At 31.8% G+C, this 19,651-nt stretch overlaps 1 protein-coding gene across 1 annotated transcript; it reads left to right on the forward strand.

The window, feature by feature from the left end:
• Positions 1-13,484: 13,484 nt before the first annotated feature.
• LOC122600152 (protein tesmin/TSO1-like CXC 5) lies at positions 13,485-19,623 on the forward strand. The gene is made up of 8 exons (XM_043772819.1): positions 13,485-13,903; positions 15,408-15,515; positions 16,272-16,449; positions 17,141-17,503; positions 17,582-17,685; positions 18,138-18,232; positions 18,567-18,950; positions 19,178-19,623. Exons 1-8 carry the CDS (start codon positions 13,674-13,676, stop codon positions 19,414-19,416), a joined length of 1,701 nt encoding a protein of 566 aa, XP_043628754.1. The 5' UTR covers positions 13,485-13,673; the 3' UTR covers positions 19,417-19,623.
• The last annotated feature ends 28 nt before the right edge of the window (positions 19,624-19,651 follow it).

Here is a 19,651-nt window from a genome sequence, read left to right on the forward strand (position 1 = left end):
TGGCCAAAGCCATCTTCTCCTTTTGAGTCCAAGGTTTTTTATCCGCCCGTTTCTTGTATTTCTTCGATGGAACATCTTGCACATTAACTTCTTGAACATCATCATCTACAAATGCAAACAAAAAAAAAGCATTCAGCTTTAAGAACAACAAAAAAAAGAAAAAAAAATAAAATTTCAAGAGTGCGGAATTTTTTTAAACATAAAACCACACTGACTTGCTACTGCCCCTTTCTCAATAACTTGCACATAACTGAATTTCAATATTCTATTGCCACTTTCTTGTATACACATTACCAATTTCAATAACAAAAAATTTGCCGTCTTTATAAAGATTACCAATTTTGCTAGTACCCATTTTTTTAATCTCGAGAATTTTATATATATATATAACATTTAAAGTCTTGCTTAGCTACAAGAAAGTTTTAAAATTTTATTGCGGATTTAATATAAATAAAATCAATACTGTTTGGAAGTTCTTGTTTTACGGGAACAACGTCTTCATCATTGTCGCTCGGCAACTTGTCACGATAGATAAGGAAAGGCTCGAAATCCGCCGTTTGAACAAAACCATAATCCCTGGGATGCACTTGTGGAGCTTCCATATAATGGTTGCGAATTAGCCGGTTGAGGGTAGTATGGTTAAGGAGTCGGCTGTGGTTGAGGAGTCGAGTGATATAAGGATGGTTGAGGCATCATTTGTTGAGGCGTCAAGCGATACAAGGATGGTTGAGACATCGTTTGTTGAGGCACATAACCACGCCCACGACTAGACCCAATTAATCCACGCCCTCGACTAGACCCGACAGTTCCATGCCCTCGATTAAACCTGGGTGCAACTTTCTTTTGTTTGGTAGGATCCATGATGATAGGGGTTAATATTTTGTTGATGCAAGATTAATATGTGTTGTGTGTGAATTTGAAAAGGAAGAAGATGAAGGAGATGTATATATATACAAAAAATATAGGAAAAGGTTTTTTTTATTTAAATAGCCAACGGCTATTTTTGGTCAAACATTCCAAGTTTCAACGGCTAATTTCGCATGTGGGTCCCTTCTTTCCGATTTTATGAGTGGCGGTTTCACAGCCTTTCCTCCATACCGTCGGGGCATAAAGTTACCGCCGGTATGGGATCATAATTTCCTCAACCCGGCCAACACTCCTTACCCCCTTATACGTACGTTAATGGTTAGAAGAAACATATTTTTATCCAAAAATGTGGATTCCCTTAACTCTTTTTCGTAATTTTATTTCTTGATTTTGTCACATATCATGACCTTGCAATTAGGAGGATTTTTAGGAGGCCTTTAGTGACCATCATTTGTTTCAGTTTTTGTTTTCCAAGAAAAATCAAGAAAAACAAAATACCCGATCAAATCATAGTTCTCCAAAAAATAGTTTACAATGGTTTTAACTTTTCAATGGAAAATTAAAAAACACTTTTTTATTTAGTCAACACATTCTATAACCAATTTGTATTTCTTTTTGTTTTTGTATGTATTAAGTTATTCCGTTGGAGTAGATAAAACATTGTATACTTATAGGTGTTTTTTTTTCTCAGTTTGATTAACTGTGTGTTTTGGATTGAGTTTAGCTTATTGTGTTGGCTTATGGGCTTACCGAGTTTTTGGAAAGCTGAAAAGCTCGATATGTACAACTGATTAGCTTATCAACTTAAGCTTATTGTTTGGTTTATCTCTAAAGCTAGTGAATTTGAGCTTATTGATTGTTGGAGATTTTGATAGGTAGATAAAAAAAAAAAATAATTTAAAACAGGTACAATAAACAAGATATTAATCAAGATCTTTTGTGTCGGAAGTCGAAAAGAAGTTGCTACTACGCTGCTTTGATTAAGCGTTCTCGGCTTACTGCATGAGTATGTACAAACATATATGTAGTACCATTTGGCTAATTGATTTCTCAAATGTATGTTGATAGAGTATGACTTGGAATAGTATAACATGGCATTATAAAGATACCCACATTGGAATTTCGAAAGCCTGAAGTAGAACTTAAAGGGATAAATCGTTTGCACTTCGTACCCATTTTGGTTTTTTTGTTGTATAAGTTGTATGGTTATAAATATTTAGAGTTAGTGTTTTAGTTCTGTGTTTTTAGGAAGCATAAAATGACGTTTTCCTAAATGAGATTCCTCAAAGTGTCCTTATTTATTGAATTGAGGGGGGGGGGGGGATATGAGTTATAAAGGCGATTTAAATTTGGTACGTCAATCCATAGGTAGTGTGTTATGTTGCAAATGTGGAACTCTTATGGCCTAAATGCCGCCAATATGTGTGTCAAATGTATACATCCTGAAGTAGTTATAACAGAGGGTCTTCTGAAGTGTATATATATGCATACACATTTCGATATAAATGGCAAATAAAAGAAGAAAAACTAGCAATTTGTAGTACTTTTGTGTCGTCCAAAATCTATTAAATTTATCCGTGACTATTACCTTATTTTTGTACACAAAAATTCGGACATATGGCCCCACACTACAACACAATTCTACAATTTTATTAGGGCACTATCGGAGGCACACCTCCTTCTAACATAATGTAAGTATGGGACCATGTATAAATGTATAATACCATTAGAAATTGAAAAAATATTGTCATTATACATTTTTTTTTATCTTCCATCAATGACATTACCACAATCACACATGATGGTAATCACATGTGAACAATTCTGAGTACAATTTCCTCTAAGAAATTCAACATTCTTTCAAAACTATATACAAAATCTTATTTTCTCTCAAAGAAATTGTAAATCCATGTATAAAATTCAATAATCTTTCAAAACTATATATGATTTTGACCAAAATTAAAAGAAAAATAACATTTTATCTTATTTCTCTTTCTCTTTTCTTTATAATATGTACATGATATATTAAGCCAAAAGTAAACTATATGTTTCAATTATCTAAATAATTTTATATTTAGTCTATATATATTGTTCGAAGACCATCACCACTTCCTCCGTACCCACCAGAGCACCATCGCGTACCCATCGTCGTTCACCAACATGAAGTCCAACAAGCAACCATGGTTGATTTGATCGGATGGTTGTTGTTGTCGATCAGATCGGAAAAAACGTAGATTTATGATTGATCTGATAAAAAGTAGATTTGCTCAAAAAACATCATCTGAAAACGTTGACCTGATCGGAAACATCTCCGTCTTGTATCTAATTGAAAAAGAAGTGATGATTTCTACCATCGATCTGGTTCGAAAAAGGCTCTTGGAATCTTTGTCGGTGATTGGTTAGATATGCCGGAATGTGTTCATAACCAATGTTGATGAGAAAAATGTTAGGGGAGGGGGGAAGTAGGTGGGGGAACGGGGAGAAAATGAAAGGTGGAAGTGAGATAAATTAAAAGGTGAGTGAGATAAGAAAGAGAGAGTAAAACCATGACCGTGTGTACAAAGAAAAAAAAAAGAGGACCACCCTAGTTATAAACAATGGGGATGTGCATGGAGGATGACCCTTTTATTAAGGTACTTAAAAAACAAATTTATAATGGATAAGCCATAATTTTTCTTTTCTTTTTTTTGTGGTACGAATGATAAGAGATAAACAAAACAAAAGTCCACACCCCTATTTCATGCCATAAATAATAAACAAACTCAAGTCCACACTAGTTTCTACTCACTAATCAAACATGTGATAAAATTAAAAGTGATAATCTTTCAATTATAAGATGGTTTGAGAAACAAGGAAAACAAAATATTTTGTCAAATACTTGAGCTTGAAGGACAAGGTTATTAACCCCCCCCCCTTTTTAAAACAATGTCTACCTCACATACAACATAATAATACTACCTTAACTCTCAAGTATTTCTAGCCTATAAATAGCAAGTATTCTTTTTTTCCAATTCACAAATCTCATATAGGTTTCCCGGGAAAATGATCAAGAAAGTGGGTTTTGATATCCAAATTCTAGTGTTCCTCATCAAAGGTCGTTGTAATCTTCAACTGGTCATCAAAAAGAGTGTTCTTAACATTTTCTTGAAATATTAAACTTCATCATATAATCTTCTTCCACCATTTATTATTTCGGATTCTTCTTTTAAGATCATTTTGATCTTAAATTATATAAAGCCCTCTATCATTGTTAGTTTCCATAAAAACCTTGTTCAATACACTCTTTAAATATTTATATAATTATATTAAAATGCTTGTCAACATTGTTTTATACTCAAAATCTAGCTAGCTAAAGAACCCTGGTTGTTTAATACAAATTTTGAATACTGAGAAATGATAATGGTTATATATTATCTATGAAATAATGAAATGTGAATTAATTGATTCAATTTTGTGATGTAGATTGAATAATATATACTTAAAGAATATGTATAAAGATATTTATTAAATTTAATGATAAAAATTTAGAAAGTATATAATAGATTAGATTAATTTAGTTTTATTTGTTATAATGATGAATTATTTAGTGAAAAAGGAAAGAATTTTTTGAAAAACTTTAGAGTTGCCAAATAATATATTTAGACAAAGTGATGATATAATCAAAAATGTATTTTTTATTATAAATAGAAATAGAGATAATACGTGCTTTAGTTATATTTTAGTTAGTTTAATTAAGGAATCGTGACAACCTAAAACCGCCATAGAATTACACACATTGCTAGATTTAGGTATTGCAAGCGTCTCTGTCAACATTTCTGGACTTACCGACTAACTATCCCCAAAAGAACGATTCTTAGCTCCTAAGATTGTATTGGTTAAGAGGTATTCCTTGTACTTTTACAAAATTTGTCAAATACGATCATTTTTATTGAAAAATTAAACGCATCAATGATGAAGGGTTCGACCAGATTGATATGGTTTTCGAGGCAAACAATTTAAGAAGATAAAACTCAAGAGGTAGAAGACAAGGTGGTTCCAAGTTTTACAAATTGAGCCGAGAACAAGGCATGGTCGCCTAAAGAGAAGGAGGCGTTAGCTAATAGGGGCGGAGCCAGGATTTCTAGTTAACGGGGCCGGATGACGAAAAGTCGCATAACTAATTAACTACAATTTTATTATATGATTTTTATTATACACATTGAAACTTATATCCAAAAACAATAACATTAAAAAAGAAAGGGTTATACTGAAGTTCTTAAAATATTGAAAGGTTGAAAATGGAAAAGTAAAATAAAAACATTTATGTACTGGGTAGGGCCCACCTAGCATCTGTCATCACCAATTCACATATACTTCATCTTCAACCTAACTTTCAGCCGACAAACAATTCTGATTTCCAACTTTTTTTTTTAATTGCTAAGATTCCCACCATTTTTTACTCAATACAGAAGCATATATACTATATAAACCTTAAAAAATTTCAGTCCTACCACAGAAAATCCATTTGGGGACTATAGAAAAGGTATACTATATAAACCTATTGGGGGAGGCTTGCCCCCCCCCCCCCCCAACCCCCCCCCCCCCCCCCCCCCCCCCCCCGTCTCCGCCCCTTAATAGCTAAGCTTTGGATTAAAGTTTCGGTTGACAAAGAAGTTGGAGACTGTCAAAAAAGAATAGATATTGGAAGCAAGTTCTAAGACATTATGTATTTCTTATGATGGGATCCACATGTACGAAAGATCAAGTAAAATCGAAATGGGGCAAGATGTAAGCGACTATGATGGTGTTTAACGATTTATAGATCCAAGTAGTAAGATATATATTATTTACCCTTTAGTATATGTTGTTATAGAAACTTATCTTGTTATTGTTATTGTAATAAATATATAGGTGTGAGGTGCGTATCCAACAAAGTGAGTGCAACGATTCACAAATTTCTAAAAGGGCCCATACCGATTACCAAGTTCAACAAAAGAAACTGTTCACGCATGATACAATTTGAAATATTGTTAGAGATCAATAAAAGTGGCTCAAACAACCATTAATAGTTGAAAAATCTGAGGGCCCGATAAAGAAAAGAAAATCGCCCGACTTTAGTAACTTTTCCCAAATGAACGAGCAAGAGTTTGAAGGTTTCTTACCGAAGCTCAATTACCTGTCCATCCAAAGACAAAAAAAAAATGATGATAAAGCTTCAAGTCAAGATTCAATGCATGATGTCGTGTCAGATTACACAAGCGACAAAAAGGTTTTAAAGAGGGGGCAAATGGAAATTCAAAGGAAAAAAGACGAAAAGTATTTGAAGTTGGTGAATATGCAACAAGTATTCGTGAACAAGAAGATGTACAATCGTGTCATGAAGTTCGTTACGGATTCACACACTCATATCAAATACCCGACTTGGTTGGAAGTGTGCTCACTAGGAAACATGTGATATGTCAAAAACATGTTTGACCGGGTAATTTTTAGGTTTTTAAAATAGTATTTGTGTTATTTTAGTTAGTAGTTGAGGTGATTTTAGGTTTTTATGTACTGTTGAATTAGTAATAACAATGATTTTTATTATGTTTTAATTGAAATAATACTGTGTTTTAATTTGGAAATTTATTGTGTTTTAGTTTAAAAATGAAAAATCTAATGTAGTGAAGGTTGAGTCACATAGTATGGTTTGCAATGCCAACACCCGGTTGCAAAGTAATGTAAAGGAAAATAAGACTATGAAATTGTCATCTTTATACCCTTTTAACATTACTTTAAACACTTGTTCCATATACATATTATATGTGAGCAAACTTTACTAACTAAAATTAGTCATTTTAGCTATTTGGAAAGATATATATATATATATATATATATATATAGGGGTTGGGTATTGTAAAACAAGTATTAATGTAAAACAAATAAGACAAGATCTTGACCCTTGAATCATGGTTAAATTGATGCACGAAGATTCACGAAACAAATGATACACAATGATTTTAATGATGCACGATGATTTTCAATGAAGGGAAACGTATTGTTTTATTTATTTTACTTTAATACTTGTTTTATTTTATCTAAAACCTATATATATATATATATTATATCAACATAGTTATATAGTGTATAATTGTTCTGTCTTTCTATTTGTTTTTATATGTATTAATTTATTCAACTAGAGTTTTTTTGGGTTAATTGATGTTACAAATATATATTGGTAGAGTATGACTTGGAATTGTATACCGAACACACATGATATTACAAACAAACCCACATTGTAATTTCAACAACCTGACGTAGAGTTTCGAAGGGATAATCTGTTTGAACTTCGTATTATATATTGCGATCCATTTCATTAATTTTCATAATGTATAAGTTGTATGGTTATAAATATCCACAGTCGAGGACTCTATTATATGAGGTTTTCATAATTTAGTAAGATATCTATTGTTCCTACATGTTAGATCATGTTGATAAAGTTAAACATGCTAATCTAACTTAAAAACATTAAATCTGCATTTAAATTTCGTGTTTTTAGTCGGTATGTTATTATTTGCATATAAGATCTTTTAAAGAATCAACACATAAAACGTTTATGATGAATACCTAAAAACACATATAGTTGTGATTATAGGTAATCATAAGTTAAAATTTTCACTTTATGAGATTCCTCCAAGTCAACGTGTCTTTACCTATTGAATGAAAGAAGCATATCAGTTACACAGGCGATTAAGTTTGTTTTCTTATATTGGCAATGAGGGTTTTTATAAATTGTGTCCTCAAAGCACATGTTAGTGAATAATCAATTACACACTGTTTCTTAAAAAAATTATAATATACATTTAATATAAGAAAATGATAAATCCTCTTAAATAAATAGCTTAAAAATTATTTTAACCATAAGATGATGACATGTAAAAAGGAATAAGATTAGGAAATACATTGAGTGAAATCAACATGTCATCATTTTATTATTTTAGGAGGATTTTTAGATTAATCTTTATAAGGATAATATCATTTCTGATAAACATATGTTAATTAAATCTAAAGTTTTTTTTTTATTATGAAATACTAATGCATAGTTTCAGTTATTTTGGAAAGTCAAAGTGCATTAAATATATATATATATATAAGAAAAGGTTCATGTAAAAACTATTTTAATTGGAAGAACTATGAGAACTTCCAAATTATTACTATGAACTGTCAAGTTATACTTAAAATTATCTATGTTCATTTATGAATAGTTCTCAAATGAACCTTACCCTATATATATATATACTAGGTCTTTTACCCACACGATGTGCGGCAGTTTAATTAATTTATCACAACTATTAATATTGATAATTAATCAAATTTGGTTTAGTTAGCATAATATTAAAGTGTTCTTTATATTTATGGTTATGCGAATACAAATAAAAAAACATATTAGTTGTTTGTAACCTAACTATTACGGTATAAATATTAATAAGAAAACAACTTATCTTAATCTTAATATATAGAATTAATGACTTATTAATGAATCAAATCGTTCAATTTTATCAAATTGTCTATCGCTTATGTCAATCATTTAAATTAACTATAAATTAAAAATCCTAATAATCATTATCCAAATATATTATTATATTAGTATTTATATTATATTAATTTGTAAAAAAAAGTCTCATTAATTTACATTTTTTTTGTTTTTATCAATAATTTACACTTTTTAGCCTCGAATACTTGATTTATATTTATTTTTAACCATAACTTGAGAGAATTTTTTTAAATTTACAATCATATAACTAACTTAAAAGATTTCGACATATGAAGTATTGTCTACAAAAAATTATTTCAAAACCTAATGACTTATTAACAAATATTAGATTAAATCTGTATAAAATATAAATATTTATATTTAGTTTAAAATTTAATATAAATACAATTTGAACTCTAGATACATATTCCAAACATAATAATTGATGACGATATACAATATCTTTATCCAACAGAAGGTTACATGAATATTAAATATTCCAAACATAAATATTAACAAACCACGATTTACAACAGAAGGTTACATGAATATTAAATTCAAATCAATATGAACTTCATTCAAGATTCATTTTATCTCTCAATTAAAAAGGTACATAATTTTCTTCTTTTTTATATATTATTTTTGCGTATTAATGTTTGAAGTTACAATTGTCACTCAAATCTAGAATCCTAATTGTTATCAAAGAATATGAAAATACAATCCTAATTGCTATCTAATTATCATTGGACATGTGATTGAAAATAAACCTATGCGTGTTATATTTTAATTCTTAATTATCTTTCATAATAATATCACATTATAAGTACAATTGGTTTCAAAAAAAAAATTATTATAGAGAAATTATTATAGCATGTGTCTTGTGGAATGACTACGACAAACAATTTCATCAATATGTCTCGGCTAATAATGACAGTGACGAACCTATGATTATTGTATTAAAACTTGCAAAGTATAAAACTTAGAACCGTATATCTTCAAAATTATAAACTTTTATGACTTAAATGTATGATGATTCAATATTGATAAGACACAGTCTAAAATCGAGTAGACCATAAATTGAAAAATAATAAAACAGCACGTCTTGATTTTGAATGCATAATATCTTATAGACTATCTTATCAAAGTTTAATATAATTCTAAAAATATATCGGATGGAGTTATTAATTAGTTTTTTAAATAAATATATTGTAATATTTATTTGATATAATCATTGCCTAATTAATTAATTCAAATGTATTTAAATTAAATAGATATATACAAATAAAATATAGAGTTGCCACATAGGATAAATCCTACATGGCAAATTTTTAGCATAACTTTAACTTTGAAAGGTGCTTCATAAGGCTCGATTAACTACTGTTTTAATATATATATACACTAATATATATCTCGATACTACGTATTCAAAAAGCCAAATGATATTTGTTTTTTTTTTTGAAAAGAGACTTTTATTAGCAACTCGCCAACTCACTCAAATTGAGGAGTAACCACAAAATATTACAAGAAATTACAACTATCTACAAACTCTAATAAAAGTTATAATCCTGTCAATTAAGAGAGCAATTCCTCATTCTATTCTCGTACCAAAGAAAGCTTAAAATTTTTATGTCTTGAAACACTTTCTCAATTCCGATCGTAACCCGTTTCAAACTTCTTCTTGTTTCGGGTCCTCTATAGATACCAACATTCCACAAATATAATTCCTTTGAAAATCTTCATATTTCTCTTATCAAGACCCACATGTTTGTTGATTTCAAACAAGTATCTAGCTGAGAAAAATAAATTAGGACTAACCTTGAACCAAAGGCCAACTCTATACCAAAATGAAACCGCCAAGTCGCAGCAACATAAAACGTGTTTTATAGTTTTCTCGGCTTCTTCGCATAACACAAATCTGGTGCCATCAACAATATACTTCCTAGCCTTGAGAGCCACCATAGTAGGCAACCAATCTATAGAGACTCTCCACATAAATCTTAGTCACTCATTTTGACCACTTGAAAATGAATCTATCACTATAATCAATATCAGTTCTCAAAAAAACTTTAACACTCTTGACCGGAAAACTTTCACCTGTTTGAGCATGAAAAGTGGAGCTCAATCAAATAAAGGATTTGACCAAGAAAATCATCATGATCTCCTACAAAGTAATGCAAACCTAATAAATTCTTAGCGAATCTAAGGTGCATGATGATTTTCCCATAGAGATGTATCAATCTATGGAGGATATTAAATATAATATGGCAATATGTATATTTATGTATGATATTGATTGATGATGAATATTGATGAATATGAATGTACTGCTGCTGCTGTATAATCTCTGCGGTTGCAGAGAATGTTATAAATGTGTGTGTGAATGAGAGAATATGTGTGGAATGAATTGACAGCCCATGATGAGGAGTATTTATAGGCCTCCAATTAGGGTATATTTAAGTACTGGGCCTGTCAGAAATGGGCCCTGGCCCAAATCCCAAGGTACAAGGTAATCAACCTTTGGAATCATGATGTGATGATTTATAAATCATCCTTACCAATATTCATAAATATGAATATATAATGATAACTTTCATATTTATGTCAAGTAGAGGGTGTGAGAGGAAAGTATTGGTCCATTGTCGTGAAGCTTGGGCACCAGCCTAGGAACTTAGCCTTTTCACTGTAAGTTGTGTGGGCTCTCAAGCCTTTATACAAATTAACCTACTTCCATAGTTGGGTCAAGGTCCAATTTCCTAACCTTGACTTATCCTATCCTTTCCTTCCAAGCCTCTTCCTCTTTCTCTCCTCAATCTCCCCCCTCTCTCTCTTGGATTCCAACTAGGAGCCACGGCTGGGGCCCACATTCCTTGCCCTCCAGCCTCGTCCCCTACTCCTTTTGCCTCTCTCTCTCTCTTGCCTCTCTCTCTCTCTTCCTCTTTCCTTGGTCGATTCCCTTTATATATATATAAGAATATTATTGTTATTTCTTATCCTCCTTAGGATTAGCCTCTCTCTCCCTTACTTCTTCTCTCTCTCTCTCTTACTTCTTCTCTCTCTCTCTTCCTTCTTTTCTTTCTCTCCCTCCTTGCAAACCTCGGCCGATCTATGTATATATATACATATATACATGCATATATTAAAATATTTCATCTAGCCTTATCTTCTCCTCATTAGACTTTTACTTTGGATCCTTTTCCTTAGAAAACTCGGTCAAACCATATTTCGAAGGCTAGCTTCAAACCGGCTCGACGGATCGATTAATTCATATATATAAAACTAGGGCTCACCATATCTCATTATCACCCGAGCCCCAATCCAGCTCCATTTGTCTTGATGACAGCCCAAAACAAGAGACGGCAATAAACGAGCAATATTGTTCCATTCCTCATAACCTTGTAGGTTATAGGGTTATGGTTAAAATATAAATAATTTTATTATTTATCATAAAATTTAAAAGTGAAGTCTTAATCTATATCTATATCTATACTTATATTATAAAGAAAATAGCTTTATATTTTTGGAAATGTTAAAATTGTGTAATATTTCACTTAACACCCTTTGAAATATTTTTTCCCTACATTACACCCTTACTATTAATGATTAAACTAGACTATCAATCATTTATCTTTTAAAATATTTTCATTAACCCTTGACATCAATTACTTTTTACCTCAATTATTTTTTACTACATCACCACTAATCGCCTCTACTTTTACATCGTTGTCGCCACAACCACAGCTGCATTGTGCGGTAACATGCTGATATTTTTATTACAATTATATATATTAATGGCTACCATAGTCAAGAGAAAAAAACATTTTAAGTTTTCATCTAGACCATTGAAAATATAACAAAAATCAATCTAAACCATTAAAATACAAAGTCAAAGTCAAAGTTTTATAAATAAGAAAATTTAGAAATTATATACAAATATATTAAACATGATTGCAAAATTAAACGTGAATGAGCCGTTTACAACATAACAGTCAAATGGCTTCTTATTAATATAAGGCAAGTATAATTTTAGTTACAACATTCATGTTTTCCAACCAACAAAGTGACAAAAAAAATAAAAATGCATTTGACTTTAATGAGTACATCTTGAATGTTGACAACAACTTTTTGAAGAACAATGATTCAAAACAAGAACCCGAGGGTAAGGCAAACCTCAAATCAATGAAATTGCATAAGATTATCAATGTTAATGATCTAGGCGATGAAAAAGTAACATTACGTAAATTAATACTTTTTGTAAAAAAGAATAATTTGTAACTCTCTTTTTTACCCTTTTTTTATTGAAGGATGAGGTTGATGGTGCTAAGTTGCTAAAAAATGACATCTATATAATGAAAGATCAAACATATATTCAAAATCATTATATACATCTAATATGTTATAACTTTGCTTATTAATATGTTTATCTAAAATGTATCTAATTTTCTATTATCTCAATTTCTTTTGTAGGATGAATTTTAATTAGGATTGATGATGATATTCACCTCGTATATATAGTTTCGAACCTAGTCAACGACCGGGTATAGATCTAGTTAAGACAGGCTAGTTAGCTATTTAGCATTTTACTAACTTTTATAAATTCAAATATTTAAAAATTTTAAGTTCAAATTCAAATAAGTACCAATGGAAAACAAAAGAAATTCTAGTAATTATATACTTAAGTTTTCTTCTCCCGCGGGTCAACTCCAAATAAGTAAACAAAGATATTTCCATTCCCAAATCTTTTTAATCCAACGGTTTAAAATTAACCAATAGACTTATTTATGAATTACATCCGTTTGATCCAGCTTTCAATATTATCCATTCGATCAGAATACCAATTCTTAATCCACCGTCCATTATTTATAAATATTTAAATTCAAAATCTCAAACAAACAGAGGGAGAGAAGAACAACAAACAACAAACAAAGCAAAAAGAAAAAAAAAACCCCAATTTTTTAAAATCATTCTTTTTTAAAAATCTGAGCTTTTTTTTTTAGTAAGGGTAATAGTTTTTAAAAATATTATATAAGAATTGTTTCTGGGTTTTGTTTTTTTGATTCAAATTGTTTGTGGGTTTTGTTTAAGGTTTTTTTTTTCTTTTCAAATTTCTTTTTTTTCCCCTTCATAATATCTGAGCTTTTTTACTGAAAGTAATAATATCATTCGATATTTTAAAAAAAATCTGTTTCTGGGTTATGTTTTTCGATTCAAATTGTTTGTGGGGTTTGTTTAAATTTCCGAAATTTATGTAAAAAATTGTGTTTTTTTTTGAAAATTTTATATAAAATCTTGAAAAGATAATATAGTAATAATAATAATGGAGAAAAGTGAAGGAAGTGGGGATTTGAATAATTTCCCTCCGAAAAAGAATCTTGCACGGCAGCTGGATTTCAATACCGTCGTTGGCGGCGGTGCCAGTGTACCGGCGCCGCCACCTGTCTTGCCGGAGCACCATCAGCGGCCGGTAGGTATGCCAGTTCAACACTCCGTACCACCGCCGCCACTGCCGAATCAGTTTCATATGCAGCAACAATCTTTAAGGCCTTTGTGAGTTTTCTGCAAATTTTTACAAACAATAATATAGTTTTTAAATTTTTTTATTATAGTTTAATACAGAATCTGTGTGTGTGTGTGTGTATATGTTTATGTATATGTGTATGTGTATATAATTAAATGTAATGTGCTTAAGATTTAATATAGTTGAACAATATATGTAAAATTTGTAATCTACGAGGCTCGATTTCACAAATTTGCTTTAGGCGTGCTTGAGATGCCCGGGAATTAGGCTTTTCGCATACCTTAGAAATTCCAACTTTTTGAAGTTTAGTGCCGATTATTAAGCATATGAATTTAGATCTTGGAAGCGCTATTTTTGCCATTATACTGTTGAAGGTTAAGAAATATAGATATAATGACTGACATGGATCTGTAAAGTTTACAACTTTGCTTTTGAAATGGTCTCAGCAAAGTTTGCAGTCTCTGGAAAGTAGAGAATTTGAATTTAAATGTATCTAATGTGGCTCTTTTTTGGATACGACTGGTTGGTTGTGAGTTATGTTGTGATTTGATATCGTGGTTATTTTGGTGTGCCTTTTTTCGCTTTACTCTTTGTTATAAAGATAAGAAAGAACCAAATTGTATATTTTAGGTTTAATGTTATGAAATATGCATGGGATGTTTGGATGTGAGTTTCTGAATTGATTATGTTAGGAAAATTGGAAATAGTGTTTATATGAGCTAGTATTGCTTAAAGTTGTAAAATCACTTTTGATGGCTTTAAGATGTTAACAAATTTTGACATTTTGTAAGTGATCAAATAAGAGTATGTTAGTCATTTAAAGGTTTGCTACATACTCGTATGTTTTAACTTTTTAATTTAATGGTGTTTGCTTGACTGCTACCTTTTGAGTAAAGTTTCTCCCTGCGTTCTTCTATATTGCCTTCATTTCATTATTTAAAGGAATTTCAGTAGCACTAACACACACGGAGTTTGTTTTTACTTTACAACACAGTATGTATGGGCATGCAGGTGCATACCAAGCTTATAATCACTGTCACTTTTATTACTTTCACTTAATTGTCCGGCTAGAACAAATGCCAACCATTCATTTTGTTCTTGTGATCTTGAATTTACCTTTTAGGTTAATTTATTACTAACTTTTTGTGTTAATCGAACCCATTGGGTGCGATTGTGAACAATGACTCTTCTACATTAATGTACTTGATAGAACATTGTTTCAACTTTCATGCAAGCATGGTGCGTCACTATTAACCCATTTAGTTTTGAATGGGCTGATTTTGGCTGTATTTTATTTCAAATGGATCCAGTAACTTTTGATGCTAAAGGGAACACAATAAACGGGTCAAATGCATATAGCTACCCAAATACTTTAAGATCAAGGTTGCTATTGTCTTTGTAAGCATACGTGACACTATATATATATGCATGAAGATATTATTCATTATTGATTTTGTGTCTGAAATGAGCTATGGTCTACTTGTGAATGCTGAGTTTCTTTATTAATGGTAGAAAACACAATATCTTTTCCAGGAAACCTGAATCTCCAAAAGCCAGACCAAGGCAAACTGTTGAAGTAAAAGATGGTACTCCAAAGAAGCAAAAGCAGTGCAATTGCAAACACTCACGGTGCTTGAAATTGTAAGTGCTCGTTAGCTCTTTAATTTTCTTCTATATTTAACATGTATAATATGTTATCCATTATTGTGCTATAGTTAATTTTTCCTTTGTTGAGTTCACATGCTAGTTAATTTAGGCATATTCGTTATCCAGTAATGGACATGTAAACTACAATTAATTGCAGAGTGCAGACGCTTCTATCGCAAATTAAAGGTCTTTCTGAAATTGCTAATTTCATAGTTGTGTTTACAGTATATAGTTTGAACTTTGAAGTAAACTTTTGATAGTTAAATGTGTACATGCTACTTAAATACTGAGCTTTTCTTTTTTTCAAGATGAAGGTTTCTGTTCAGTCATCGACTTCACTTTTTTTACATAATTGATGGAATCTATATATGTCCTATGCGTTGTCCAAGTAAATATCTCGATTTGAAGATTCTAATCTAGATAACTAGATTATCAGTTGGTTAAAGGCAGTTATAAATACACAATTTTACTTTCTTGTTAACAGTTGTTTTTTTTTATAGTAAGTTATCCGTTAGTTTTTGACTCCATATAATTAAAAAAACGATAAATATACTTAAACATTCAAAAGTGACTGTTGCGTCATCAAGTCATAGTATTAAGTTTGATTCACATCCAAACATCTCTCAAACTGAATCTATGAACTATGAGATACCTTCTCTCTTTTTATAATTTTTTTAAAGCTTATACTTTGCTTCAAATTAGCTAGACGATTTGTTAACAGTGGGAAACTTCTGGAATTTTGTTGGCCAGATATTGTGAATGCTTTGCCGCGGGGGTATATTGTGATGGTTGCAATTGTATCAACTGTCATAACAACGTTGAAAATGAGTCTGCTCGGAGAGATGCTGTGGGAACTACTTTGGAACGCAATCCAAATGCTTTTAGGCCAAAAATTGCCAATAGCCCTCATGGAAAGGGTGATAATAGGGTGAGCCCTTTTCCATTAGTATGTTCATGGACTGTCAGTTATTCATATGGCTAAACTTGACCATAATGATAGATGTGCCTATCAATTATGTGCAAATGCTTCTTCATAAAAAGTTTTAAGGATCCCTGACTTGCTATAATTTGTACATTGCCCATAAAAGTGATAATTTTTCATTTCATTGGTTATATGTCTTTTTCTCGAGAAATGATTAAACATTTGTAATTTTCTAGTACTCATGGGTACTAATTTGCAGTTTGCTTAGTCTGGACCTATCTGGCCTACAAATACGAAATTTAATGATAAGCTTGAATTAAATTTAAACCCATTTCTATAATAATCAATGTTGCTATATCCTTTTGCCTTTAGCCTGCGAAATAGGGGTGACAATCATTACCCGTTTATTATAAATAGATTCTAAGTAAATGGGTAAACTTAAAAGGAAAGTTCTCAGATGGATCGAACGAGTTTAAAGTCATAGAACGTGTATTTTAATGGATAAAAGATCCTAAATCATTTTTTAAAAAAGAATCTAGATCGTAAATTTGGTGAGGACAGCTGTTTTGGGTCAACCCAACACCACCTCCAATATGACCTATTACTGAGTAATTATTTCTTCAACTCAAACATGATTACGCCTGATTGGCCCGTTTTGCCACCTTTAATATTGTGGATCACTTACAAACCTATGCAGGAAGAAAGCGGGGAAGTTGTAATACTTGCAAAGCATAACAAAGGATGTCATTGCAAAAAATCAGGATGCTTGAAAAAATACTGTGAGTGTTTCCAAGCCAACATTCTTTGCTCTGAGAATTGCAAATGCATGGACTGCAAGAACTTTGAAGGAAGTGAAGAACGACAGGCTCTGTTTCATGGAGAGTCTGCTAGTAACATTGCATATCTTCAACAGGCAGCAAATGCTGCCATCACTGGTGCTATTGGAACCTCGGGTTACGGGGCGCCACCAGTTTCCAGGAAGAGAAAAGCCCCAGAACTTATCTTTGGTGGGCCTGCTGCAAAAGATCCGGCTTTTAATAGGCTGTCTCAATTTCAGCAGGTAGTTGTTATTGTTAAGTAAATATCGCAGGGCTTACAAAATTTTCTATTTTATTTTGACTTAATGTTATGCAACCAGACTAATCATGTCAAAGCTTCGGCTCCTTTGTCCCCATGGCCTTCGGTTCCTGGTACGGGTGTTGTTAACAATGCACATATAGGCCCTTCCAAATTTGTGTACCGGTACGTACTCTTAGTCTCTTACTCTTTTATTCGTGATATATTGTTTGCCATAGGTGTTATATTGGTAGTTCAAGCAGATAGAGTAACCAAAAAATGACTAAATTCTAGCACAATCAGAAAGGGCTGCATTGACCCACATCCACTCTCTTTGGAGTTTAGAAATCTCAAAATGAGCATGTAGAGCAGGTTGGGTAAGAGGTCAAAATGGTTCGGGTTCGATCATGTGTTTTCTTAATATGTACTGAAACAGGCCAAGTCAGGTTTGTTTGAACTGCAAACATGTTGGGCGTCTTTTTATCATTTAACTGTTTCTATCCAAATCCAAATTTTTTAAACTTTACTATATGACCCATTAAAGAATAAATTTAATCTAAGTCGACCCAATTATACATTAATCTGTAAAATTGATACCTATGCTGGGCTGTAAGCTAACATGCCGATCTTGGTTGAAGGTCTCTGTTAGCAGATCTTATTCGTTCCAGTGATATGCAAGAGCTTTGTGCTGTTTTGGTGGTTTACGCAAACGAAGCAGCCCGGGTATTTACAGGTATGTGTATATATATATATATATATATTATTATAGCTTACTTATTTAAGAATCAGAATCAGAGATTTGGTGGAGGTTAAGGATAATTGGTTCATTATACATTTCGCGGTAGTATCCATGTGTACATTAGCTGCTCCCCATCAGGGTTCAAGTCCTACTCAGAAATAAGGTGTAGATGCATTTCAAGAAAAAAGAAATAAGTTGTAGATTGGGAATTGGGGGTATAAGTGTGCTGCTAAAAATATCATAAAAAAGTTGGTTTATGGATAAACAGTTCTGAGCCACTAATGAGTTTTAAAGATTCTATCGTTAATATTTGTACTTGAAATTACAGATGAAAGAAATGTGAATGACAATGTGACATCAAACAATAATGAAGAAATCCCGAAGGCATCTGATGCCCAAAAGACCGTGCCAGATGAATCTTTAAATGGGGTCCAAGGAGATAAACCGGGTCCTGATGAGTCAGGTTCGGATGGCGCTGATGGTTCAAGGTCGAGGCCTATGTCACCTGGAACTCTAGCCTTAATGTGTGATGAACACGACAATGTGTTTACCAATTCTGCTTCAAATGGATCAAAAGACCATGGTGCGGACATAGATGGTCATTTACCGAATGGGAAAGTAATAACTGAAGCTTATGCTGAGCAGGAGAAGACTGTCTTGACAACATTCCGGGATTGTCTTAACAAACTCATTACTTTAGGAGAATTAAAAGGTAAGCGACTACCATTATCCATTATCCATTTTCTTGTTATTATTATTATTATTTTGACGGTTGTTTGGATGTGTTTTTGAAAGATATTGATATCAAGTAGATCTCAGCTTTCAGCAACTGGCTCTATGATTCTTAATCTCTATAATTACTTAACATATGCATGGCCAGCCACCCTTTATCAGCTTCTATACCTAAAATTTTGATTCTAATTTGGTTGGATATTGCAGAAACACAATGTTCTTCGATGGCAAGAAGTGATTCTGGAAGTCAAAGTCAGGTGGAAGCAGTCAGAAGTCCTACAAATGCTCGATGGAATCCTTTCATCAACGGTTTCCTAAGGTCAGGGTCAGGTGGTGAACCCACAACACAACCGACCCAAAACAACGATAACAACACACATTCAAGAATTCCATTTCATGCTGAAAACCAAGATTTGAAACTAAAACCTGAGAAAGATGTGTCATAAGAATCACATCATTGTATTACTAGGCCTCCTTTTATATAACTAATCAATTACTCTATTGATTTACCAGTTCTTGATTAAAGTTTTAGTGTTTTAAGTAGTTGTTCTTACTTCCTAATGCTATAACTAACAGTCCTCTTTTAGCTTCTTATTATTGGGGTTAAATTTGATATTGTCAATAAAATGGTTGACCGAGAACCTTTTATTTTATTTACTGACCCGAAAGTCACAATTTGAT

Source organism: Erigeron canadensis, chromosome 5 (assembly GCF_010389155.1).
Source record: "Erigeron canadensis isolate Cc75 chromosome 5, C_canadensis_v1, whole genome shotgun sequence".
Classification (NCBI taxonomy): Eukaryota; Viridiplantae; Streptophyta; class Magnoliopsida; order Asterales; family Asteraceae; genus Erigeron; species Erigeron canadensis.